The sequence below is a fragment of the Lissotriton vulgaris genome, unplaced genomic scaffold, assembly GCF_964263255.1.
Source record: "Lissotriton vulgaris unplaced genomic scaffold, aLisVul1.2 SCAFFOLD_254, whole genome shotgun sequence".
Classification (NCBI taxonomy): domain Eukaryota; kingdom Metazoa; phylum Chordata; class Amphibia; order Caudata; family Salamandridae; genus Lissotriton; species Lissotriton vulgaris.
In genome coordinates this window covers 1909867-1937356 of record NW_028243099.1, presented here as the reverse complement: position 1 = coordinate 1937356, position 27490 = coordinate 1909867, and the positions used below count along the sequence as shown (strand labels likewise).

Here is a 27490-nt window from a genome sequence, read left to right as displayed (position 1 = left end):
AACAATGCTGTGTCAAGACCTACGCCTGCTTCAAGCAGGCGCAGGCTTTTGACGCAGCATTGGCTTAAAAGTGACTGAGTGAAATCTCATAGATTTCACTCAGCCACTTTTGCGAGGCGCACCTGCCCCGGAACGCCCACCCTGCGCCGGAACGCCCACAAGCGGCGCAGGGCTTTACAACGTGACGCATCTGCCTAGATGCGTCACGTTGTAAATAGTTCGTAGGGATGCGCCACGTTTACGCCGCCTTGCGTGACGCAACAGCGGCGTAAACGTGGCGCAAGGGCCTCATAAATCTGCCCCTTAGATCGCCGGCTCTCATCACTCATTTCTTCAGGCAGGCCCCACGGTCTGCGCAGCTGCAGCAATCCCCGTTTCCAAGCTCCGTTGGCATTGTCGTAAGGTACCTCTAAGTATATTTTAGTTCAATAGGCAAACTGACCTCCTTAGTTCAGTAGCTTTTCTTCGCAGGCTGCTAACCCAGGGTGAAGGGTGCCGTCCGTAGGAAATGCACAACAGGTGTTAAAATAAGTGGGGAAAGATGCAAGAGGGAGATTCAGTGTAGTCCAAAAAGCGCAGCATAGCTCATACAACTCGTATTTTCACCAAAATGATAATAAACACACACACTGCCACTCATGCTCTCCTGGACAATGTGAAGCATCTGGGCACGAGGACATGTGCCCCTTTCTAATCCTGAACATGAAAGGGGCGGCGCTGGGCCTCAGTCCTGGCTTCTTCACGTGGTCATACAGTCAGATGGTCCGGGCTCTCGGCCGTCTGTCCGCTGGAGCCCAGGGGACAGAGGGATGACTCATATCTTTGATCATAATGAGGATAAACACAAATATATATGTCAGAAGCTGCCCTCGGTCCAGGCTCCCGGGGCCGAGGGCCTCCCCGGTCCAGCGCCATCAGCTCTCCGCTTCTCCCGAGGCCGGAGACAGTGATGGAAACCACTGGTGACATCTGCGGCCCTCGGGTAATGTCTTGTGAGCCATGAGGCGAGCATCTTATCAATGGAGTGAGGGGGGGGGGGGCTGCCTCGCGCTTAAGGAATGCCAGAGTCCTTCTAGGAAATGCTGCCTGCCCGGAAAGCGCCTTGGTGTGTATGAAACTGCCCCTGAAACGTGTCCAATCAGCTCTCTGAATGTGTTCAGGATGGAACAACCCTGAAATGTGTCCAATCAGCTCTCTGAATCTGTCCAGGATGGAACCGCCCCTGAAACGTGTCCAATCATCTCTCTGAATGTGTCCAGGATGGGCCTCCAATAGGTAGGACACAAGCAGGGATGCAACTTCCATTGGTTCAGCAGGTGCAGTGGCACCGGGTCCGAGAGCCCTGAGGGGCCCACTGAACTCTGAATATTGCTGTATTTTTTAATTAAAACAGCAGCCAAGGAGCCCATTTTCTTCCTAGCACCAGGGCCCATGGCACACTGGCGGCGCTACCGATCACAATAAGAAAATGTGGAGGGCTTTACATTGCTCTGGGGACAGGGCGCTTATTAACCCCTTCGATGCTCATGACGGAACCGTTCCGTCATGACCACACCCATTAACATTGGGGCTCAGCAACGGGGATAAATCTGGGCAGCAGCCAAGGTGTTAACCATTAAAATCAAATCCTTTTTCTTCCCCAGCCTTGGAGTTACCACGGGTTGTAGTCAGTGCTTAATTTGTAAAAAGAACATTAGTGCCTGGGCCTTCGTCATGAGGCATCAGCCGCCTGCACCACTTCTTAGCCCTGCCAGTGACAGTACCAATGCAGCTACTAAACATCACACTCCTACAAGGGTAACAATTCAAATTATTCCAGGCACTCAACACTATAAGAATGACTTGGGTTCCAGGTATTAGTCCTTTTTAATGTATATTGAATTAATAAACAACTGCTGTTATGTCTATTTCTAAGTTAATCAGGCAGCGCCACCATGTGGCAGACTGTTATAAGTGCTGTCGTTGACAATTAAGTGTCAGTGCAGAGCACCAGAAACCACAGGCTCAAATTAAGCACTGGTACTAGTAATTCCAGGGCTTAGTAATTGCAAGGCAAGGTAAATAACGCAGATTGCATGACTTTGGGGACTAGCGTACTGGAAACAGTGTGTCTGCGTTGATTCCCTCACATTTTCAACTTGAGCTTCCCAATAAAAATGTGCTTTTGCTTCAGGCAGCTGAAACGTCCATGTGGAAATAAAAACATAAGTCTGCTAGGCTCTGCAACTTAAGTTACTGCACCCCTTGGAATTCACAGGCCACTAGTAATAAGAGCTGCGGACTGTGAAGAGAAGAGTGACCAGTCGCTTCCCTTGCTTTAGGACACCACGCTTCTGGTCCGGAGTTTTTATTTAACACCAGGGGGGTCTTCATCCAATTAGGAGGAACTCTGTGAATAGTTAGGGAGTTAAAATATTCAGAGTACCAAATTTAAGGAAAATTACTTTAAAACATAATAAATCAATAAAAACATTCAAATTTAAACATTTAGGGGCACCAATGGCTTGGTTCGCTGAGAGTGCCGGCTGCTGCAACTAATTAACGACTGCCCTTGTTTAACACATACTTACTGTCTGGCAAGTGTATTCTTGGCTCCTCACAGTTAAAAGGGTAGGAATAAATGTCATGATAACCACTTGTTAAAAAAAAAGATTGCAAAACACTAGACTAGAGAAATGGAGCCCCGGTGATGACAATAGCCAAAGGCCTTGATAATCGAGAGAGCCGGGGCCATTCATCAGCAGAGACAAGACCCATTTTGTAGTTCATGGATGCTTAACTCTGCTGAGCTGCAGGGAGCATGACTTGTACATGTGATCAATCGCTCCAATGACCGAACTGTCCATCATATATCACGCGCTCATTTTTAAATGACAGGAGGGGGCTATAGTTGATTTAGCCAAGGTGCAGGAAGATGACAGGATCTGAACTGAGGTGCAATTACAAGAAACAGGTCATACTGCCTAGTGACTCTGAATTCCAGGTAATGCCTTCCCATTCAGGCTTACTTTGTAAAAAAAAAAAAAAAACATAAGCACCAGGGCTCTTGTTAGAAAGCCACTACATCTACTAAACATCACACTCTTTCAAGTGTAAAACTATAGATTATTCCAGGCACTGACCACTATAAGAATGGCTTGGGTAAAAACAGATATTAGTTTTTTTTAATGTGTATTGAATTAATAAACAACTGCTGTTGTGTTTATTTCTAAATTAATCAGACAGCGCCACCATGAGGCAAACTGACTATCGTAAGTGCCGGTGTTGAAAATTAAGAGCCAGTGCAAGAGTGAGATAAAGGGGAAGAGAGTGTCTGAGAGTGGATTAAAGAGGCATGAGGTGGATTGAAGACACCGCAGCCTTGGTATCAGATGTTTAATAGACCCGGCCACAGACTTCTAAGCAGAACCTTGGGTACCAGCAGTTATTATTTCACAAATTAAGCACTGGGTTTAGGCCTCAGATAGCCAAGCCCTTGCACTGAACTTAAAAGTTCAAGCAGCAGACAGCATATCTATCTTCCAGGTCTCAAAGATCTGGGAATCTGAGGACTGAGAAAAGGCAACTTTCACTTAGGTTACATTTCTACAATCGCATGATCAATCAAACATAACATTGTGTGAGACGCTCAGGATCACACCAGGTGCAATCAAGGAGCTGGGAATCATCAGTTGAATCCACGCCCATATGGTTCTTACTGGCCATCCATTCTACCCAATCCTTGATGTATGAAGCATCAAAGAATTTTAGTATTCAGCGTTAACTATGTTTTTTTTATTTGTTGTATTAGCTCAGTCATGCATCAAGTTTGGTTTCCGCACTGTGAATTAGCACTTATGGGTCACTTACACCCATGTGGTATTAACAGGCTTGAAACACAAATAGTGCAAGTCTGCATTTGCTCTCCTTATCTGCTGTTTTCGTCATGTGTTTAATACCTGTGTAAAAAATGTGCACTAATGGATTGTGTGCCTTTAAGCACATTGGTTTGCACCTAGAGTTATTGCCTGGTAACCTTGGAGGTAGTTGCCCTTAATAACACTGATACAATTTTTCTCTTTATAGAATTGGCCCCAGTGGAAAATGGCTCCAAATTGCATTTAGCCAAATGTTATTATCACTTGCATCCGAGTCTACAAGATCCCACAAGTGCGCACGCACAACCCCTCACTTATCATTTCTCTATTGTTGCTCTTCTTTGACACACTTCTCCTCAAGTTTTTTTTAAAGAACAGGCCACCCCATCCAGCAACATGTATTGTAGCATGTGATTCTGGTGTAGAAAAAAGTGATTGATGTGGCATGTGGGTGTGGAAAACAGTTGTCTTAACCCCTCCCATGCTCGTGACGGAACCGTCCCGTCACGAGCCTTGGGTGGGCTGTGCTGGTGACGGAACGGTTCCGTCACAGCCCGATCGTCGTGCCTGCGCGGCGCGGATTCCGCGCCTGCACTGGATGTTCTGAAGAGCGGGCAGGGCCGTGACGGAACCGTTCCGTCACAAGCACAGCTCACCCGCGAGCCGTGACAGAGCGGGTCCGACACGAGCACGGGACCGCCGCGCGGCCCCGCCTCCCCCTTAGCGCTGCGGCGGAATAGCCGCCACAGCAAAGGGGTTATTCAAAGAAATCATATACATTTCACTGTTAATCACTAAATGAAGTCATATATCAAAGGCACATGTAGTCCACCAAAAAACAATCAAGTCTTAAGAATACAGCACACATAGAAAACAGGACAAACAAGGAGAAATTAAGGTATTTCTACTTGTTGCGCCTCTGACGCATTCCCGGGATTACAAAACTTTGTCCATCTGGGAGGCGTCAGGTTCCATGGATGTTGCATGGGAATGAATATATGACGTTATAACGCAAACAATTACACCTCATGCTTTTACAACACAGATTTTACATTACAACTACCATTACATTGCATGATTTTACAACGCATGCCATTACAACGCATTGTTAAAAACTACCAATACAACGCATTCCATTACAACGCATACATTTACATAGCATAATACTGTTAGGGCAACAGTAGGGTAAGTGTTGGATACTGTAGGGGTAAAAGTTACTATTCCCACTCCATTGAGTGCAACAGTAGGGAAAGTGTTGGATAGTGTAGGGGTAAAAGTTACTATTCCCATCTACCTCAAATCACATACTCACCCTAAAACAAAAACATCTCCATTACTTACCTTATAATGCGTTGTAATGGCATGCGTTGTAATGGTATGCATTGTAATGGAATGCGTTGTAGTGGCATGCGTTGTAATGGCATGCGTTGTAATGGCATGCGTTGTAGTGGCATGCATTGTAGTGGCATGCAATGTAAAGGCAGTTGCGTGGTACCAGTCGCATTGTAAAAGCAGTGCGATTTAATGACTGCGTTGTAATGGATGTTTCCCCATGGGAACACCTAGAGCAACATCCATGGAACGCCTCTTTCACGCAGAGTAATGCGTAAAAGAGAGCCTGACACACAAGGCCATTACAAGCCTCACAGTGTGGCTTTACGTGGATTGTAAACATGGCCGGTGAGTCAAAAAAAGTATCTTACCGGTGGCGCAATGTGCTTGTAAATAAGCCCCTATGTACATAAAACTCACCACCTCTCGTCTAACCCAATCAACATTTATATCTACATGTGTCAGCACCAGGATGTGAACAGCAGTATAGTCAATAGTACCGACCAGGTCTGGGATATACTAGGAGAGTTCAGGAAAGCGGGAGGGTAAGACAGATAACTACACCATGCACAGACATCAAAATAAGTTATATAAAAACGAAAGTTCTGCTTTTCCCCAATGGCCACCAAAGTGTTCCCTTCTTTTAACCTACTTGTTGTAGAGCACAATGTCTGGAATCCAGATCATCTCGGAGGGAACCCGGATGGAGGTGACATTGTCGTACTCTGCTGGGTTCCAGCGCAGCTTGTAGTCATTCCACTCCTGTGGAAACATAAGCATAATAATGTATAGCGGACTTAAAGGGTACCCGTCGCACCACCTTCATCGCCACTGGTACGGCAATGACAGTGAAACATAGAACCTAAAGGGGAAGTACTGAGACCAGCACACGCTCACACAATATGGCCAACTGCCCTTAAGGTATGCAAACACCCCCAAAACAACAGTTAAAGTTAGTTAAAGTTTGTAGATTTATATAGCACAGCTTATCACCCGTGAGGGTATCTAGGCGCGATCCATGGGGAGATTAATTGATTTGCCCAGAATCACAGGATGTTGCACCAACGTCGAGACTTGAACCTGAGTCCGCGGATCCCGAGTCAACAGCTTTAGTAGCTGTTGCGCCACATCCTTTACCTCATAATAACTAATACAGTCATAATAAGATACTATAAAAAGTCAGAAACTTACAGCCAATGCAGACAGTGATGCTTCTATGGTAGAAACACACAATGCATCACCCGGTCAGACTGCACATCGACACATATGCCCAACGCAACAGCAAATGTCCCATGTACGCCAAATGTCGCAACTGACATGGAGCATGGATGTACAAACGCAGTGAAGCCAACACTGTTTGACTCACAGACTGAGATGATTAGCGTCTGACAGGTGCAAGGGATGCATACCTCTTGTTTAATAAACATATGAATGAACTACAATGAGAACTTGAGACAGGGAGATTTTCTACCCCTTAATTGGGGCCGGCAAATCTCTGCCTTTTTCTTAGCCAACAACATAGGGCCTAATTTAGAACTTGGCGGAGGGGAATACTCCATCACAAATGTGACGGAGATCCCGTCAGCCGTATTATGATCCCATTATATCCTATGGAGATCATAATGCGGCGGACGAGATATCTATCACATTTGTGATGGAGCATCTCATCCGCCAAGATATAAATCAGGTCCTTAACCTTCATGAACAGCATCAGAATTGGTCTCCAACAAAAAATGGACCGAATTCAGATTACTATAGAAACTATCTGATGGCCAACCCCTGCAAAACATAAGTGATGCCTTTTGAACGTCAAAAGCCTTGTAGCCAATGGGGCTGCATCTGAACAGCACTGCACTTGCAAAGAACAACAGTACTTGGAGGTCATAGTTAATACTAGACTCACTTGCACACTCCTGTCCTCCAGATATTTGCTCCAATGAGTAACACGTTTTACATGATTTTACAAGATTGTGCACAGTATTCAAACGGTGGCCATCAGGATGGACAATAACTCCCAAGTTATTCTGTTGTTTCTCAAAGGAGCAGCTGCCTATTTTCCCAGTGCTAAGAGCTGGCTTCTCTTAACCTGGGTCTTTGAAATGCTCTATCTTTTGAGACTGTAGCACTCCCCCCCCCCCCCCAGTCCGGGAGCATACAAATGAATACGCCACACACTGAGCTCTGTAGCAGACGTCTTATTCTTCCGCGTACAATCACACACTACATTCTCATTACATCATGACTGTTAATAACCACAGCGTAACACCTCCCAGCAAGTTGTGTGATTCCTCTGTTGACTCCGCCCAGAACTGCAAGGGTCCTAGCGCACATAGTCTGAAGACACTCTAGAGTACCACCCTGCTGGAACTGGGGCTAAAATCTTCTTGGGTCTTATATCTGGATTATCAGTTCACAGGGAGTATGATTTCATGACCAGGACAGCAGGAGTCTTTGCTAGAACCATTGTGAAACAAACTTTAACTAGGTCCATGGCAGCATTTCTGTTCATTTGATGGATACCCCGGGCCACTGGAATTGGGCGGCTGCTGCGATTTTTTCTTAATTATGGGATTGCTGCATTTGCCACATAATCCATCATCTGCCACATATTCTGTAGATTTTAACGAACAAAATTTTCTTCTTGCTCTAACAGATCATAAGTTACTAAACGTATGGTGACTCGGGTTCCTGTTAACCCTGGGCGTAGTTCGCAAAGTAGCGCTACTCGTAGCTATGCGAAGTGCACTTCGCGAGCTACGCGTAGCACTACGCGAACTGCGTAGTACCCTGTTTGCACTGTGCAAGATGCCATTTTCAATTGATTGCACAGTGCGGACAAGCATCCGGCAATTTGCAATCATTGAAAACGGCTTCTTGCACAGTGCGAGCTGTAGTTTTGTGCCGCTTGAGTAGATTTTTACTCGAGCGGCCGCTTTCTCAACGCGGACTGGTAGTTTCTCATCGCGAGCGGTCGTGAGCATATGCGACCACTCGCAACGAGAAACCTAATCTCGCTGAGAATCTCGCCGGGAGGTTTATTTTCCACGCTCGCGATCAGCAACTTGATGTTGCTGATCCTGAACGAGGAAAAAGTCTCGCCGGGATGTCATTTTGCTTGCTCGCGGTCGCCAACTTGACGTTGAGGACTGCAAGCAAGCAAAAAATGAACGCTACGAGTGTTTGCACTGTGCTACATGCAATTCACGTAGTGCGAAGTAGCGGAAACTTCGCAAACTACGCGAGCGTAGCGTAGTGCTTTGCCCAGGGTTAGTTCCTGTGCACCAGAACTCTTTTCACAGATGTTAGCTGATCATCTGTCAGTTGTTTATTGATGTATTTGGGTGTTAGATTGGTACTAATTAAGATGAACTGTTTTCTCAGACACTGTTATCAGGTGCAAACTTTACAAAATAATGATCACAACATGTGACACCCTTTGCTGCATAATTTGCCTTTTCTTGCCACATAATGTAGTCAACCCTGCCACATAATTTAGTTCTCTTCTGCAGCATAATTCCAGTGGCCCTTGTGACACCATAGAGCGGAAACTAATAATGGACGTTTGTATTGGTACTAACAAAGAGGAACATAGGTACATCTGTGCTTTTAGAATGGCTGATTCTCTCAAGTGACTCACAGGCAGGCATTGGAGGCTAAAAACCTATACTGTGTACACACAACTATAAATCAATAGAAATTACGATTTTTTCTTGCCCCCTGTCTTCCCACTTCCGCACACAATAATATACACTACAGATCAGGCCCAATGCGGGCCCATACTATTGTCACCCCCTGGGTTGGCTGCCCTGAAATCAAAAGGTTGTGTTGTTTTTGCAGCAAAGTCTGTGAAACCTCAATTCACATTCTTTTTCTCTTCCCTGCCGAGACAGTCGAGCAGAATCAATATCTAATTCCTTAATTATTAAATGGACAATTGGTACTGATGTGTGCGAAACTGGGAAACATAATGTATTATTGAATTGAGCAAATATTCGAGAATGTAAAGCAGTTATTGATTTTATCAAGCTTTTGTGTAAAAGGTGACTATTACTTTAGCCAGGAAAGGAAGCACTGACTCCTATTATACTTCCAGGCCTGTTTAGCTCTGTAAGGGTTTTAGGATTTGTCTTAAACAAATCAACTTCAATCGAAAAAAAAGATTCAAGCAATTTACAATGTACAGCTAAAACGGATGTAGTCTATTGGTACAGGGCACAGAGTTAAGGAAAGAGGCTTTAATCACAGAATACTACACCAGGAGAGGGGTTCACATCTCAAGTCCAAACTGCAAAAGGCACTGCTTCTGATGCTCATAAGAAAAAACACTCCCTGAGAGCTGTAATCAGGTTGGGGTTGAAGAGGATGATTCATCGGGAAAGAAATTGAATCAGGGAACTTTCTTTCCTGCAATCAGAGAGGCGGAGAAGAACAGATACCAGAGATCATGTCTGTGATGAGGTCATCAGCAGTGGCCTAATTAGACATGACTTAATTTTGTGGCACCAACCATCCAATTTGCAGACATGACTCAGTGGTAGGCTGTACTCGCCTAGGTACTCATTATTACCTACACAAGGCTGGTGGAGGAGGGGGTCCTATGCAATACTCTCTAAATATGATAATACTTAAAACGACAACATTCAGAGAGGGACAGATGATCAGACTGTCAGGGATGCAGTCTCTAAGTACAGCACAAGGCCCTCACCTGAAGATCTTATGATAATAACTTGTGTTATGTATAGTGTGCACTCCCACACTTCTGGCACATTCAAATATTGTATACAATGACTGATACTTTGAGCTCTTTTAGCAGCACAGAATTTCTTGATATCAGAAGGATTAAAGGCGGGCTTGGCCCTACTGAAATTCGATTGCTTGCCCTGAATGCCACCCAGATGTTTGCAATCATTTCTTGGCTGGTGGAGCTATGCAACCAGTAGCAGCTAGCAGGTAATGAGGTGTGGGGGAGTTTGGTTGGATGGGGGAAGTGTGGGGTGGTGGGGGTACAAAATAAAAAAAATACAAATACACCTATCTATTCCGCTGACTGCGTCTCTTCTCTGCTTCTTGGCGAGTCCAGAACCAGAAAGCACCCAGGCTCCCCATAACCAATCTCAGCGCTGCAATGCAGTGTTATGATTGGCTCCCCTAAGCCAATCACAATGCTGCAATGCAGCATTAGGGGTGTGGGGATTGGGGGCCTGGGCATGTTACCCACCAGGCTGTGTAATGCAGCCTGGTGGGGAACAAGTAAAGTGCGCATGACTGGTTTGGGCGGCCCAAGAGGGCCGGTCAAATGGTCATGTGCACTTGGAGTGGGCAAGCAACTCCTCCCCTGTGCTTCCAGCCTCCCCGAGCCCCGAACCTGTGAAAAATAAAACTATAACCTTTATTATCATTTTATTTTTCCTGCTCAAAGAGCAGTGGGGTGATGCTCCTCCGCCTTACTGGAGAAGCTGTCCCTGCATCCATCCACTGAAGATCTGGCAGTCGGGTGGACAGACAAGAGGAAGTGGGGGTGAAAGTGTTTGTAGAGTTGTCATTGTTTTTGGAGAGAAAGCAAAAGACACACAATTGATGGTCGGAATGCAGAACAAATCAAAACATTCACCCCCAGTCAAAAGATCTGGGTTAAATCCATCTATCTTTTGCCCACCATGCCAACCCAGTTTAGACCTGGCCATATGCAAATCAGTCTTGACCTTGTGCCTCATGTGAACAGTCCAGCCCGAACTGCCAAGCCAGGTCCTCCCTGGACCGGAAACAAGCATCCAGTGGCACGGTGAGCCCAGGACCCACGTCTGGGTATACCTGGCGCACTTAGGGCGAGAAAGCAAAAGACACATAATTGATGGATGAAATGCAGAACAAATCAAAACATTCACCCCCAGTCAAAAGATCTGGGTTAAATCCATCTATCTTTTGCCCACCATGCCAACCCAGTTTAGACCTGGCCATATGCAAATCAGTCTTGACCCTGTGCCTCATGGGAACAGTCCAGCCCTAACTGCCAAGCCAGGTCCTCCCTGGACCGGAAACAAGCATCCAGTGGCACGGTGAGCCCAGGACCCACGTCTGGGTATACCTGGCGCACTTAGGGCGAGAAAGCAAAAGACACATAATTGATGGATGAAATGCAGAACAAATCAAAAAATTCACCCCCAGTCAAAAGATCTGGGTTAAATCCATCATTCTTTTGCTGACCATTCCACCCCAGTTTAGACCTGGCCATATGCAAATCAGTCTTGACCCTGTGCCTCGTGGGAGCAGTTCAGCCCGAACTGCCAAACCAGATCCTCCCTGGACCAGAAACAAACATCCTAGGACCAGTTTCGGGGTTTCCCCCCTCATCAGCCAGGATAGCTTGATTCTAGTGTCACAGTGAGCCCAGGACCCACGTCTGGGTGTACCTGGCGCACTAAGGGTGAGAAAGCAAAAGACAGACAATTGAGGGACAGAATGCAGAACAAATCAAAACATTCACCCCCAGAAAAAAGATCTGGGTTAAATCAATCATTCTTTTGCTCACCATGCCACCTCAGTTTAGACCTGCCCATATGCAAATCAGGCTTGACCCTGTGGCTCATGGGACCAGTCTAGCCCGAACTGCCAAGCCAGGTCCTCCTTGTTTTTTTAGGCTGCTTCTAATTCTCATGACTGTTTATGGCTCTCCTTGAGACACTGGCATGAGTACCCGATTTCCCACTGTTGCTATGTCACAGTCATCCCAGGCTGCTTCCGCCGGGCTCTCAGGGAGCCTGTCAGAGCAGTGCGGGCTCTCTGCTCTGATGGAGAGCAGAGAGCACAGTGTTAGGCACCAAGGGGAGAGTGGTGGGGTGGGTGGCAGGAGACAAGCTAATTTTTTTCTAGATTTGGGCGGGGGAGAGTTGGCTTAAAGAAAGAGAGGTGTGGTTGGCAGGATAACACGCTGTTTAAAATGTGGGTGTGAGGGGATCGTATATGTGGGGAGTGTTGAAGATGGGTGGAAGGACACAAATACATGTTTTTAATATTTAGGGGAAGGTAATACTGAGGTGGTGTGAAACTGTGGCATGATGCATGAATTCTTTTTTAGGAGGGGCTAAAGGCAATGATGGCCATAGGGTGGAGGGGCTGGGTGGCGGGTGAAACAAAGCCCAGGGGGCTGAGGCCAGTAAGGCCATGTTGTGTATGGCTCGCCCATGGCCCCGGCATAGTTGCTGAAAGCAGGGGCTGAAGATCCAGGTGGGCCATGCAGAACAGAAAACTGGAGATGGGTAACCGTAAATAATAGGGATGTTTCTCAACTCAGGGTTCTGGGTGACATCATAGAAAACTCAGGGTTCTGGGTGACATCAGACGACTCAGGCTTCTGAGTGACATCATAGATCAGGATTCGCCTTCGTCTCTTTGATGTCACTCAGAACACTTTGGCGAAAGAAAACCCCTGTTATTCACAGTGATCCATCAACAATTCAATATATTTTCTCTCTCCCCCTTATGTTCCACACGACTTGCTCTTCTTATACCTCAAAGGTTAATAATACACAAAGTCACATGGTTCGGAGTTTACCAGGTACAATAAACGGCCCAAAATTGAAACACAAGAATTTTGTTGCCTCTCTTCCCCCACCCACATTTTCATGTATTGGAATTTCTCAGGCTTTTCCCCACTTTACGTTTCGTTAGATTTAACCTGCCGAAATTTAAAGGGGGTAAAATGAGGGGTCGAACTCTATAGCCCTCTTGTAAATGCGACCCTTCAGCAAACTTCGCACAAGGCCCACAATTGAAGGCGGCCCACGTCATCGAGGACAAAGAGTTTGGTGCAGTTTATGGAGACTGAGAATGAGCATTCTACAGATTCAAATGTATGATTTTCACAATCATACAGAGCGGAGACGGGCCAGCGCTGAATTTAGCTTTTAAAATCTGCACGATCCGGGCATCAAGGCACTGCATCCCCTGGTTTCCATGACGCATCAATCGGTTCCCCAAAGCCAGGTCCCTCAGGCAGCTGGCACTCAAGGGCGTGTCCCACGGCGTGGGTCGGAGAGGTGACTAGCTGCTTGAGTCCGATTTTGGTGAGGTTCTTCAGAAGGGATGTGGTGTTCAGGTCACCGGGGTAGTCCAGGTGAAAGTTGAGGTGCCGAGTAGGATGTCATCGGTTCACTGATAGAACATCGATGACACAAATATTGATGTTAAGAATATCAATTAAAAAATATAGACTACAAAAATATCAACTCCCATACCTAAATAGGTAGGTAAAAAAATATTGAATCAAAGTTATCAATGTAAAAAATATAGATGTAAACAAAATATAGATTTAAATATATATATAAAATAATAATTGATATGTTACATATATTAAATATTAATTATAACAAATTAATTACATTTATTATACATTTTAACAAAATATAACAAATAAACTTAATTAAAAAAGATAAAAACACAAACATAATGTATACATATATATATTTACCTTAAAATAATCAATTAACTAATATTTTTTATTTATTTTAAAAGTTTAAAATGATAAAAAAATAATATATATATCTACTGTTTGTCGATCTTACATCGGCTTTCGATTGTGTGTCTCACAATAAATTATGGGAACTGTTGCTAAGGCTGGGCGTGGAAGACCCGATCATTCGCTTCCTGAGGGAATTGTATTCAGGGGCCACTGCTACTGTTCGCTATGGAAAAGGGGGGAAATGCAGTAGGTCTTTTGGGATAGGGCGTGGAGTACGCCAGGGGTGCGTCCTGGTACCTTTTTTATTCCTGATCTATATAAACGGCCTGGAGCCTCGTCTGCTGCAAGAGTGCAGGGATATACCCATGGTTGGTAAAAGATCTATCCCTGCACTCTTGTATGCGGATGACGCTGTGTTAATGGCTCACACCCCATGGCCCTCCAAAACCTGATAACATCCTTCAATAAGTTTATGCTCAGCTTGGATTTAAAAATCAACTGTAGCAAGACTTTTTCCATGAACTGTGGCACACGAACAAAGAATCAAATGAAAACGTTGTTCATAAATAACGCTTCCCTAGAAAAAACGTCCACCTTCCCTTATTTAGGCATCCTGTTTCATGAGACTGGCTCTGGACAAGTGCGGTGAAGGCAAGAACTCTCTTGTTCTCGAAGACAACAATGGCCTTAAAGAGTTTCACAAAAAAACTGGGAAAGAACCCGATAAGGGAAATTTTAACTATTTATAATGCAACGTGTTTATCGGTGGCTTTGTATGGAGCGGGACTCTGGGGGTATGCCAATATCAAATCAATTCAACTAGTTGAAAACAAGTTTATGCAGTATATTCTGTCCATACCGGAAAGTATTGCAACTCTTCTCTGTCACACGGAGCTGGGGCAGCCGTATATCTCAGATAAAATTAGAACCCAGCCCATTCTTCTGTGGCACAGAATATGGGCTATAAATGAGTGTGTATTAAACCGCGCCATACTCCAAGATGTGTTAAAACTTGAAAATGTTAATGGTCTTAAGTGGTTAAACTATGTTAGAACGTTTCTGACAGAAATTGACCATCTACAATATTATGAGGACCCACCTACAATGGTACACATTTCTAGAAAACTATTGAAAAAACTGTGTATGGAACATCTGAGGGAAAAAAGACTGTCAGAAGAAACAAAGAAAAAGACGGTTTCCTCACACCAGTTGATTTTAACTGTAAATAAATTGCAGCCATACTTAAGCCTCCCTATGTCTAATTATGATAGCTTTCTTCTTACACGTTTCAGATTTAATATTGTTTTTAGGTTATTGACCTTCCCAGAAATGAACTCTTGGTCGAATGAATTGTCTTTGTGCCCATGTGATGAATTGTCCCTGTAATCTTATATTCATGTTTTATTTTTTTTTCAAATTTTACACTTTGCCTCGCACGAAATTTATTGTCCCTATCCTTAAAGAGATGAATTTAAATAGATGTCGCCCAGCGTTTTCTGAATTGCAAAGAATGGACACTATTTTTATTGTTGCATCACTATCAGAGTTTTTTTAACATGCTTTTAAACTGCGGAAATCGATTTGTATGGATGAATTTTAAACTGTTTAAATTAGGGAAAAACTGTGTCTCCTTCTCCTTAGACAAAAAGCTGTTTTATTATTCACTGTAAATGTAATCTTAACTTGTTGCTTTTATGGTTATCGTCTTTTTAACCGAATAAAGTACTTTTTGAACTTGAACTTTGAATATATATCTATATATCAATAATTCAAAATATAAAAAAATCTATAATAAATTAAAACAAACTATTAAAAAATATTTAAACTTAAACTTCCCAATACAGTCAGGGGAACAGTAGGGAAAGTGTTGAATAGCGGAGGAATTAAATTTGCTATTCCATCTCCAGTGAGTGCAATAGTGGGGAAAGTGTTGGATAGCAGAGGGAAAAAAATTACTATTCCCACTCCTAAGAGTTCAACAGCAGGATAAGTGTTAGTTAGCAAAGGAGTAAAAATTACTATTCCCACTCCAGTGAGTGCAACAGTAGTATAAGTGTTGGATAGCAGAGGGGTAAAAAAGGAATACACCCCCTCAAGTGAGTGCAAAGGTAGGGAAAGTGTTGGATATTGGAGGAGTAAAAATTAATATTCCAACTCCATTGAGTGCAACAATAGTGAAAGTGTTGGATAGCACAGGGGTAACATTTACTATTCCCACTCCACTGAACGCAACAGTAGTGTAAGTGTTGAATAGCGGAGGGGTAAAAATGTTACTCCCCCTCTGGGGAATGCAACAGTAGGGAAAGTGTTGGATAGTGGAGGGTTAAAAATTACTATTCTCACTCCAGTGAGTGCAACAGTAGAGAAAGTGTTGGATAGCGGAGGGGTAAAAATTACTACTCCCACTCCAGTGAATGCACCAGTAGGAAGCATGCTCGATAGCGTAGAGGTAAAACGTATTATTCCCACTCTAGTGAGTGCAACATTATGGAAAGTGTTGGTTAGCGAAGAGACACAAATTACTCTTCACAGTCACATGGTGAAAACTAAAATAAAAAAAATACAAATTAAAAAATCATAAAAATAAATAAACAATATTTAGAAATGACAAATCAAATACATTAAATATGTAAAAGAAAACATATTATAATATTAATTACATATAACACAAGCCTACAAATATTATATAAAATAAAATAATACATTTATAAAAATATTTCCTTTCAATTAGAAAATATTTACAAACCAATAAATGAATTAATAAATTAATGTAGTAATTTTATTTCCAACCCTATAACACTACACCAATAACAAAACATGTTAACATTTTTTAATATTTTATTTCACATAATTAACATAGTTAATAATCAATTAAAAAAATATTATTATTAAAACAACTAACAAACATTAATTTACTACACACACTAACACTATACAATCCACAACACACGCCTAAGTTAAACTCTAAAATAATAAAACACAATTACAACTTTTTTACATGAAAAACTATTACTAATAACAAAGTAACAGAAATGTCTTCATTACCCACCCTTTACCCCTTCAAATGTAAAAACAACACACACAAAAATAAACAATTACCCAAAATAAATATCAAATAATTGACATTAATCAACAACCATATGTTAATTAAATACAAATTACTTCCCACCCTTTTCTCCTCTAAACACCAAAACACAAACCTAAAATTAATTACACAATTACCATAATTAATTACAAATTAATTCATTAAAATTAACATCACATTATTAATTCATCAATTACAAATACAGTACTTCCCACCCTTTACACCTCTAAACACCACAACACACACCTAAAGTTAAGTATACAATTACCATAAATAATTAATAATTAGTTAATTAAAATTAACAACCAATATTAATTGATTAATAATAAATTACACATTTAACACTAACATCTCAATTAAACAAATATTAATAAAACATAATCAATGAATTATACATAATTAAATTACCCGCAACGGAACTAAAAACACAAAATTCAAATACAAAAAATGAATACCTACTAAAAATGTAACACAATTATTTAAAAATACAAACAATTCTTATACAAAAAAATACAACACATACATAAATATATACTAAAATACAAAACATTAATTAAAAAACGAAATTTGAAACTATATTTTTGCAAACAATATTAAACACTTTGATATTTTTAAAATCGATATTACTTAAGTCAATATTTTTGACCACGATATTTTTGCTGTCGCTATTTCTGAACCTCGATATTTATGACTTGATATTTGTGCAGCACAACATTTTTTTACTTGATATTCTGTCTCTACACCATGTAATCGGTGGAATGCGAGAGCCTGGGGTGTGAGTAAGTCGTCAATGGCTTCTGTAAAGTGTGGACGGGCTGGGAGGCCTGTAGACGAGAGTGCCACCAAAGGTGGTGTTGGGGCTGTCTGGATCTGGAAGTGGAGGTGTTCCATGGTTGTCGTTGGTTCGTCTGAGTGGTAGGCAGGCGGACGGTGTTCCTGTGGATGATGGCGATGCCTCCTCCTGGCCGGTGGGTGTGATCCTTGAGGGTGATCTTGTAGTCTTCGGGGATGTCAGTGGTGATGTCTGGCCCAGAGCTGAGGTTAGTCCAGGTTTCCGTCAGGAATGTGATGTCGGGAGAGATGGAGTGGAGGGGGTTCCAGATTTCTGTGGTGTCTTTGTGGAGGGAACGCATGTTGAGGAGGATGCAGCTGAGCCGGTCGGGTGCAGTGTAGGGTAGCTGGGCAGCAAGAGGAGCTGGAGTGCGGGTGTGGGTGAGGGTGTAGCTGCAGTTTCAGCAGGAGAAAGGTCCTTGGGTGCCCTTTGGTTAGCGTGAGGGTTCTGGCGGCGTGGCGTCCTGTCTGGTGGGTGAGGAGGGTGCCGGCAGTACTCAGCACATGGGCAGCAAGTGCCTCACTGAAACGATCAACATGCTAACAAACATGTACTGCAAGCGCGAAAAGATCAAGAACAAGGGGTCCTATTAAGCCTCCAAAATATCCATGACATGCGTGTGAATGTTTTTAAGTAGAAGGTAACCAGCACAAGTCAGGGCCTTGATGAGCCTACGTAAAATGTAGATATTTTCAGTGAGGGGCTTTCTGCCCACGTGTGGAGTACTATTATTGCAGATTTCTAATATCTTTTTCAGCCTTGAAAAGGAGCACGTCGGCTGCCTGTTTGTATTGGATAACATGTCTGGATCAAGGACTGTGAACAAATCTGGAGACAATAAACTACATGCAATATACCTCAACTTTGCAAAAAGAACCTTATTTTTCTTAGAATGCATTTCTTGCTTTTGGATTACAGTGTGTGCTTCGTAATTTTTCTCTGATGAAGGAAAAAAGGTTATGTACTCCTCATAAGAATATCAGCTGCCACAAACTTCTGGACTCACTATAGTTTGGTGTAAAGTGTAGGAATTGGCGCCTCTCGAGTATGCGTCAATCGCTATTCCCAATCAGTGCGGTGCAAAAAGGTGAGGGAAATACACACCCTGAACCCTCCTTCTGGACCGTTTACACGACCCACAGTTAAACTATAACGCTTGTCCTATGCACACGCTAGTGTTCTCCTGATAAATATCTGTATTTGTCTCTAATGTTTTCCTCACGATCATGTCAAACAAACGAAAAGAAACAGTGTGATCCATTGTTCTCAAAAGCTTTTCCAATAATTAGTCGTTGGGTGTTCTGATGTTCCTTTATTTCATATGGAAATGCCCAGCCTACACGTGTTTCGTCGTGGGAGCTGTCCCACACGACTTCTTCAGGGCTGACAAACAAAAGGGCGATATTTGTCCCGTTCTCTCCGCCGGTTCTACTTCTGTCCTGGCTGTTCCTGGTTTTCCCTTCATGTTCTAAACTTCTTATAATGTTCCCATGTTATAGTATCTGTGTCACTAGTACAGGTGTGGTGCCCTGTGATCAACTCTGTACTCTCAGTATCACTTCGATTGTTAACAGTCTCTGTACCAGATCTGCTTCTCAGCGAGTATGCCTTCAGATTCCTTATCGCTCCATGCGTTTTGCTCGTGAACCTGAACATCATAAGAAGTTTAGGACACGAAGGGAAAACCAGGAACAGCTGGGATGGAAGTAGAACCGGCGGAGAGAATGGGACAAATCTCGTCCTTTTGTTTGTCAGCCTTGAAGAAGTCGAAACACGTGTTGGCTGGGCATTTCCATATGAAATAAAGAAACATCAGAACACCCAACGACTAATTATTGGAAAAGCTTTTGAGAACAATTGATCAGACTGTTTCTTTTCGTTTGTTTGACGTGATCATGAGGAAAACATAAGAGACATATACAGATATTTATCTGGAGAACACCAGCGCGTTCATAGAACATGCGTTAAAGCGTTATAGCGTTACAGTTTAACAAACAATTATGAGTGGGGCTACAATCTATACAAAGCTGGCACACAACAGATTCTCCTGCTAAATCAAAGCAAGAACCCATGAATGCTTCCAGTGAGGTCTGAGAAGTCAAGTACATAAACAAAAACAAGCAGGTTCAAAAAGAAAGGTTCATTAAAGGACAGAAAGGAAAAAATAGGTTGTATGCGATTTGAGACATTCATGATTGTAATGTGGTAAGTGAGGCCTACCACGTGCTATTATACTGTAGATAATAAGGGCACACAGACACTAGATGATAGTTGGCTGGAAAGACCACGAGCGGCCTTCCGCCCGTTTTATTTATACCCCGGCGCGAGCCCGCCCCGGGGTTGTGCGTGCGTGCGTGGGGAAAAGAAACATTGTAGTGGAGAGCCCGAGTGGCTCTCTACATCCCTCCTTTATTTTAGTTCTTTCTGCCCCCGGACATTCGAATGGCAGTTCACGGAGATGTCCATGCAAAGTCTCTCAGCCGTTGGCTAGGCGCCGGATTGGGCCTCAGGCTGTAGCGACGACTCCGGATCCCTGATGGTTCGGCAGCCCCGGCCGGGGTTGCTCTCGGATCTTCGCTCACTTCAGAGGCCCTTGGCTGACTCCGCTCGGCGCCGAGGCCGGGTGGCATTGGCCTCGGTTGACTCTCTCCGCGTGTCGGTCCGGGCAGAGGACTAGGGGACCTGGGGCATCTTGCCTCTTCCAGCACCAGCTCTTCTTCTTCCGCTTCCTCCGCTCGCTGGTGCCCAATTGTAGGAGAGTAGGGTCTGCAATCCTATGATCACCCAGATTTTTTGCTTGTGTTTCTCTGGTTTACGACTTTCTCTGGCTGTGGGCCTGCCAATCAGACCCACAGCCTGGCTGTTCTCTTTCTAAATTACGATATGTACCCTAGGTGCATTTACCAATTGGTACTGGGCCACCTTATCAGACCCTGTAACTCAGGGCATAGGTGTACCCAGGGCCGCCAGGGGCTGCAGCATGTATTATGCCACCCCTGGCTGGCCTCCTAAATTTGACACAACTGGCTGCATGACAGCTGGGGCGAAGTCGTGTAATCACCCTTTGCTTTAGGTATAGTAGCTCTATATCTAACCATACAATGGACACCCGAGTTCCTATCAGTCACTCCTATGGCAGGCCTTGACAATCCTGAAGGCAGAGTGCGTGGGCTCATGTGAACTGTGTTCTGGCCCGAGCCGGGCCCGGTTGCAGCTTGCGGAACCAAGACCCAATGGCTGTTCCATGATAACGCGTACCATATCGGTAACTTCGGTATCGCGTTATCAAGACATGTCGAGTAAGGTGTCATACGAATCGGGATGCTGCCCCCTCACCAATTCTGGCGACGAGGTTAGCATTCCGCCCTTCTAGAGGGACACGACATGTACGTAACTGTGAACCCCGGTTAAAGTTAACTAAAGCCTCAGCTCCACAAAATGGATGCTGCCACCACAGACACGAGTCTGACCTCCTGCTGCTGGGAGTCCTTCCAGCGAGGAGCGCTTGGACAAAGGGTTTCCTGTCGAGGGCGGTGTTCGCACCGTCCCAGACAGGGTTTGTGTATTCTGGGTAGGTAGGGCTTTTGCGAGAAGGTGACTGCGGAGTGGCACCCCGGTGCTCACTACGCATCTGCCGGTCAGAACCAGTTCCAGGGGCGCCAGCCCTGGCCTGGGGAAAGTCCGGCAGGGGAGAGGGGTGTAACTACCCCCCTTCCTGGTCCCACCCTTAGGGCAGGACCTAGTCATGTACCCACCCCTTTCTTTAGGATAAAGGCCGGACCGGGGACCCTTCCAAATTAGATCATCTTTGAATCAAGAACTACTTTCTACGAAAGGACATTCGAGACTCTTCTCAAGATTTCTCCCTTGTGACTAAGGAGTAGTCACCCTGCATCAGCGGGCACCATCTAAGAACTCTGCGGTTTGCTGCAAGTCCTTCCTCAGGAATCCGACGACCCAGCTCGACGAGAACCGGCTTCCCTGGCACCTCTGACCTTTACCCACGTCATCAGCTCAGCTGTGACCTGTGGGTGCGACGAGACCTCGTGGGACCGGCTATCATCAAAACCTGCACGCTCTTAACCAGCACGACCATCGAAGCAATTCTCTGGTGAGTGCTCTGGGGTCCGAGAAGCCCCGACCCTGAGCCGCTCCAGCACCGAAGTGCAGTCTCCCAGCATCTCCACGATCTGCGTGGGGCCCTTCTGCTCGCTGCTCAGCACGTTGTCCGGTCACTAGCCGCTGGCTTGTGCCCTTCCGTGACGACATCCGACAATCATCACTGCTGGTCTGGTTGCTCCAGACTGGCCCTTGCTTCCATCTTTGCGAGAAGCATCCCGGACCCTCCTGGTCCACTCAAGACGCCATTTTAGGCCCACCACGTGGCCCTGAAATCTGCCAAGGCTTGTTGCCCCAATCCTGGGCCCAGCGACGCCGACAGCATCATCCTTCGTGGGACAGCTCGCACCTCCATCCTGGTCGCCGACAACGCCTCCTGGTCCGTGAGACTGCAGAGCCTAGCGTCGCCCACTCACCTAGTCGAGGTGACGGCCAACCGGTGCCCTCCTGGTACCCTCTGACTACTGGCTAGTAGTACGAACTTGGTCCCCTCTGCTTTCAGGTGTCAACGATCTCTGATCCAGGCTTGGATCTCTACGAACTACTCATCACTGGTCGCCGGCCAGCAACTCCTTTTCTTCCGGCTCCTGGCTCGTCAGCGAAGACCCCGACGCCTGTAAGACTTGTGCAGCCGCAGCCCTCGTGGCTAGGTAACTCGGTATTTCGGTGCCTGCATAGCCTCTTTACTCTAGGGTCCTGAGTCCCTCGCTTCCGACTTGCCTTATCGGGTCCGCCCGAGACCACTAAACTTTCCGTGTCCTCGGACACTTGTTTTAATTGTGCACTTGAAGTATTTTCCTAAGAGATTTGGTTTGTGCTTAGTACCCTGTCCTCATAAAGAGTCCAGGGCTGTTGTGAATCTTAATAAATATCCTGTTTATTTTCATAACACTTGTGTGGTGTCCTTTCACTTGGTGTTCAAGGGGTGCATGTGTGGTAAACAGCTGGCTTAACACGCCCTCTCGAGTCTTTAGCCTTAGACTGCTCGTATCCACGCTACTAGGATAGCTGGTCTATAGGTTGACTTACAACCAATCACCATAAGGGTCGTTTGGAACGATACATAGCGGTTGCTAGAATAGCGAACGCTGCATATCGGGCCAAATTTTCACACCAATGGCTGCTTCTGTTGCCTTTCTGAAGCACAATACGTTTCGTGTGACGGTCTGCCCGTCTCTCCTGGCCATGACCATTGTCCCTTGAACCCTTTCAACTCTCCACACCTCTGGCTCAAACGGTGTTCGAAACTTCCATCCTGGGTAGCGATCCTTGACGACCACTGCATCACCTTCTCGGATGCCCGGCTCTTTGGCGTGGCGATGTAGGCTTGCTTTGGCATTGGTGGCCCGTCTTCTTGCTTGCGTGGCCTCTGCATCTCTCTCGGCCGGCATCCACGCGCTCACCGTGGGTATGCCGTCTCTGGGGGCCCGTTTGAACAGTACGTGAGCCGGGGCGCACTTTGTCGTCGAGTGCGGCGTTTGCCGATAGGCTCCTAGAAACTGATCCAGTGCCACCTCCAGATCTTCCCCATTGTCCACCGCTATCCGAAGGGCTCTGTTTATTGTCCGCATCAGCCTCTCTACTTCTCCGTTGGCTTGAGGCCATAACAGAGTGATCTTCCTGTGATTGATTCGGAGAGATTCCAGGTATGATTGGAACTCTCGCCCCTGGAAGGGAGGTCCATTGTCTGACTTAATTTCCTCGGGGAGCCCCATGGTTGCGAACACTCGGTTTAGCACCTTTCTGACGTGTGGGAAAGCGGTGAATGCTATGACTTCCACGATGGGGAACTTCGAGAAGGAATCTACCAGCACCAACATCTGCCTCCCGTCCGGGAAGCTGCCAAAGTCAATACTGAGTTGGGTCCAGGGAGCCGGGGGCGCATCTTCCGTGATCACAGGTGCTGGAAGGGGTTCGCCCCCGGTGATTGTGCATGCATGGCAGGACCGTATCATTGCCTCTACTTGGGTGTCCATCGCTGGGAACCACACCTTGCTTCGTAGGCGCGCCTTCGTCTTCGCCATGCCTTGGTGTCCCACGTGTGCTAGGCTTAATGCGCGCTGTTGAAGGCTTTCCGGCATGACGAGGAGGTGTCCTCGCAGGATCACTCCTTCTTCTCCCACGCTGAGTTCACTGCGAATGTGCCAGAGCTGCTGTCTCGCATGGCTGACTTCTGGACGGAGGCTAGCGGCGCCATCGAGGAAGCGGGCCCATTGGTTTTCCTCGAGGGCTCGGCGGACTTTCGTGAGGGTTTCATCTCCCGCCGTAGCTTCCCCAATCTCCTTGAGGGTCATGTTGTCGGGACACACGGCTTGCGTGACCATGTGCACGATCTCTTCTATCTCCTCTCCGTCCTCGGTGGATGGCAGTGGTGAGGCAACGTCCGGGTGCCGTGACAGGTAGTCGGCGGGATTGTGAGCGCCAGGCCGGAACACCACTTTGAAGCGATAGCCCTGTAGCTGGACGGCCCACCGCTCGATCCGTGGAGGAGCTAGTCTTGAGGTTCCAGCGAAAAGGGGTAGGAGAGGCTTGTGATCCGTGACCACGGTGAATTCCTGTCCACAGAGGTAGAGATGAAAGTGTTGGCAGGCCCATTTGATTGCCAGGGCCTCCCTTTCTATCTGTGCGTATCTGGTTTCCGTGTCTGTCAGCGCCTTGCTGGCATAGGCGACTGGCCTCCATTCTTCCGGACCGTACTCTTGCAAAAGGACGGCTCCTAGTCCCACGGGACTGGCATCCACAATCAGTTCGGTTTTCCGTCTTGGCTGAAAGTAGGCCATGGTGGTATTATCCAGAAGACCAGCTTTGACGTTTTGGAACGCTTTGTTTGCGGCCGAGGTCCAGTCCCACTTCTGATCTGTGTGGGTGAGAGCTCTGAGGGGTTCTGCGATGGCAGCCAGGTTCGGGATGAACCGGCCGCAGTACGTGGCCATTCCCAAGAAACTGCGCACTTCCGTTGGGTTCCGAGGTGTGCTGGCCGCTTTGATCGCCTCCGCTTTCTTTGGGTCCACTTTGAGGCCTTCCCTGGTGAATGTGTATCCGAAGAAGTCCACTGCTTCCTGGTAGAAGGCACATTTGGCTCGATGCAAGGTCAACCCGCTGTCGGCAAGCCTCTGCAGGGTCGCCCTCAGGTTGGTGTGATGCTCTTCTAGGGTTGAAGAATAGACAAGGATGTCATCGCTCAGGTTGATGAAAACCCGTCAGTCCTGACAGCACCTCACGAATGGCGTTTTGAAAAACCTCGGCTGCCGAAGATACGCCGAAGCTGAGCCGGGTGTAGCGACGCAGCCCAACGTGCGTCGAAAAGGTGGTAATGTATCGGCTGTCTGGCTCCAACTCTAGCTGGTGGTATCCGGAGTTAAGGTCCAGCTTCGAAAACCACTTCGCCCCGTTGAGGTCCGCTATGATGTCTTCCATGGTGGGGGTGATGTGCCTCTCACGCTTGACAGCTGTGTTCGGGAGTCTCATATCCACACATAGGCGAATGGCTCCTGGCTGCTTTGGTTTGGGGGCGACGACCAACGGGGAGACCCAGGGTGTCGGTCCCGACACTTTCTCAATCACCCCCAGCTCTTCCAGCTTCCGCAGCTCCTCCTCTACTTGTGGCCGGAGATTGAAGGGCACCCGCCTATGCCTGAGTGCGACGGGCCTCACGGTGGGGTCTATGTGAAGTTTGAACTTCCGCCCTTTGAGTTTGCTGAGTCCTTTGAACAGCTCTGGGAAGTCTTTGAGCATGAAATCCGCGTGTGCTTGGTGCACCTGGTTGGCGAAGAATACCAGGCCGAGATCTTCCGCGGTGTGACAACTCAGGAGGGTGCCTTTCTTGCCTTCTGTGATATGGAATTTGGTCTCGGTGGAGTATTCCCCATTGACGACTGTGGTTTGTATTACCCCTCGGAGAGGGAGCGGTTCCGTGCTTCCATAAGTGTATATTCTTGCCGTAGACGGTGCCAGCGTCGGCTTCGGGGACATGCTGTCATATTGCTCTGAGTCCATGACGTTGACGGACGCTCCGGTGTCTATCAACGCGTTGACATTCGTCCCGTCCACGGTGATAGAGCACATGGGCGGCGGCCTTCGTTTCGTAGACGCTCGGCTGACGTAGGAGACGATGTATACCTCGTCATCTTCATCGTCCTCGTACCTGGGCCGTCGGTCTTGTGCTTCGGTGTCCGGCGGGGATCGCTCTTGATCGAGTGATAGCTGATGGATCCGCTGCGTCACCGCACGAGCACGTGGTCCTGCTGATTTGAATTTGCCTCCCCGGCAGACGGCGGCAAAATGGTTGAGGCGCCCACACTTGAGGCATGTCTTGCCTCTGGCGCTGCACGTGGCGGCGGTCGGGTGATCTTCTCCGCAGTACCCACAGCGGTTGGTCCGTGGAGGGCCTTGTCGCTGCCTTACCGGTGGGAATCGCCTGTGAATGGCGTCCACTCGCTCTTCCTTGATGGTCGGGGTTCGCGCCATCGTTGGAGCAATGACTGGAGTGCGCAACGCCACCTCCATCTCTTCAGCCCTCGCATCCGACAGTTCATGTGATCTGGCCAGGACGAGGATCTCGTCCAGCGAAATCCCTGGCTGCTTGAGGATCAACTTTCTTAGCAGCTTCGACTTGCATCCGACAATTATTTGATCCCTGATTTCTTCCCTGGGGTCTGTGAACGGGCACGTGCTCGCAAGTCGACGGAGCCGAGCATAATACATGTCGACGGATTCAGATTCAGTTTGCCAGGCGCGCTTGAACTTGAATTTCTCGAAGTCGTTGGTTAGCTGTGGGTCGAAGTGGGCGTTTAGGGCCACGACCGCCGCGTCGTAGTCGTCCTCGGATCCGGTGTTCGGGAGCGATTCGAATAGGTCGTAGATTTCTTGTCCCCCATAGAGGATGAGTAGTGATCTCTTCACCATTCCATCAGTTTCTCTGGTTCCCTTGAAGTATAGATTGAGGCGTCCGACCCACGCTCTCCATCGGAGAGCGGCTGTTGCTGGATCCGACGTTTCGCTGAACGGCGGGATGGGCGCTGCGCCGGCATGCAGGTGGGCAGGCTGTGCAGGATTAGTGGGCCCAGCAGGGGCCTGGTTCCCCGCCTGGGCGTTGGCCTGTGGGAGGATTGCAGGCGGCGGTGGCTGGACAACGCCGTCTTGTGCTGCGCCGGCGTCCTGACTCATGGTGACGCTGTTTGTGAGGAGGTATGGTGCTTTCCGGGGTCGTGGTGGTGCACAAAGTAGGGTGCCTGGGGTCTGCTGCTAGCTGGTACCCTTGGTTGCAGTGACTGTCTCTAGTGTCTACCCCTCGCTTTGATAAATGCCTTGTCCACAGGGCTGCAGGCCTTTCAAATACCCCTCTTCATAGGCAGGAGCGGGGCCCGAAATGCATTAGCCAATGCTTGTTGGCTTCGAAGTGTCCCGTATCCAGGCAGAGGCAGGCCGGAATTGCTGTTGCCAATGCTTGATTGGGCCGATGGCCAGAGCGTGACGAGGGAGAGAGAGAGCAGCGCGGAGCCCAGCGCGCACACGCAGCGGAGGCGTCTCCCTGGGGCTGCCTGAGGAGAAGGGGAGGCGGGCCTGCTCCGGGCCGCGAACACGTGGTCCTGCCGGTGTCCTTTCCTCTCGCCGGCCGGCGAGATGAGGGGGGCGCGGTGAGCGCGCGCAGGCGGGGCAGAAGGATCACTCACCCGCAGGAAGCGAAGGCTGCGCACCAGCACCGCGAGTCCCGCCAGCTGAAGGCGCACCCTCACGGGTGACGCGTGGGCGGGTCTCGGTCTCGGGGCACCGCGTGCAGGAGCGGCTGGGCACCGCGGCCGGAGCAC

General features: G+C 47.0%; 1 protein-coding gene across 1 annotated transcript in view; it reads right to left on the bottom strand.

Moving 5' to 3' along the window:
• Positions 1-27490, bottom strand: part of CHRNA2 (cholinergic receptor nicotinic alpha 2 subunit) — a 236509-nt gene that overhangs the window by 65822 nt on the left and 143197 nt on the right. Inside the window, exon 4 of the mRNA XM_086948497.1 lies at positions 5842-5951. Coding sequence (XP_086804623.1) covers positions 5842-5951 — 110 coding nt within the window. The remainder of the gene's footprint in view (positions 1-5841; positions 5952-27490) is intronic.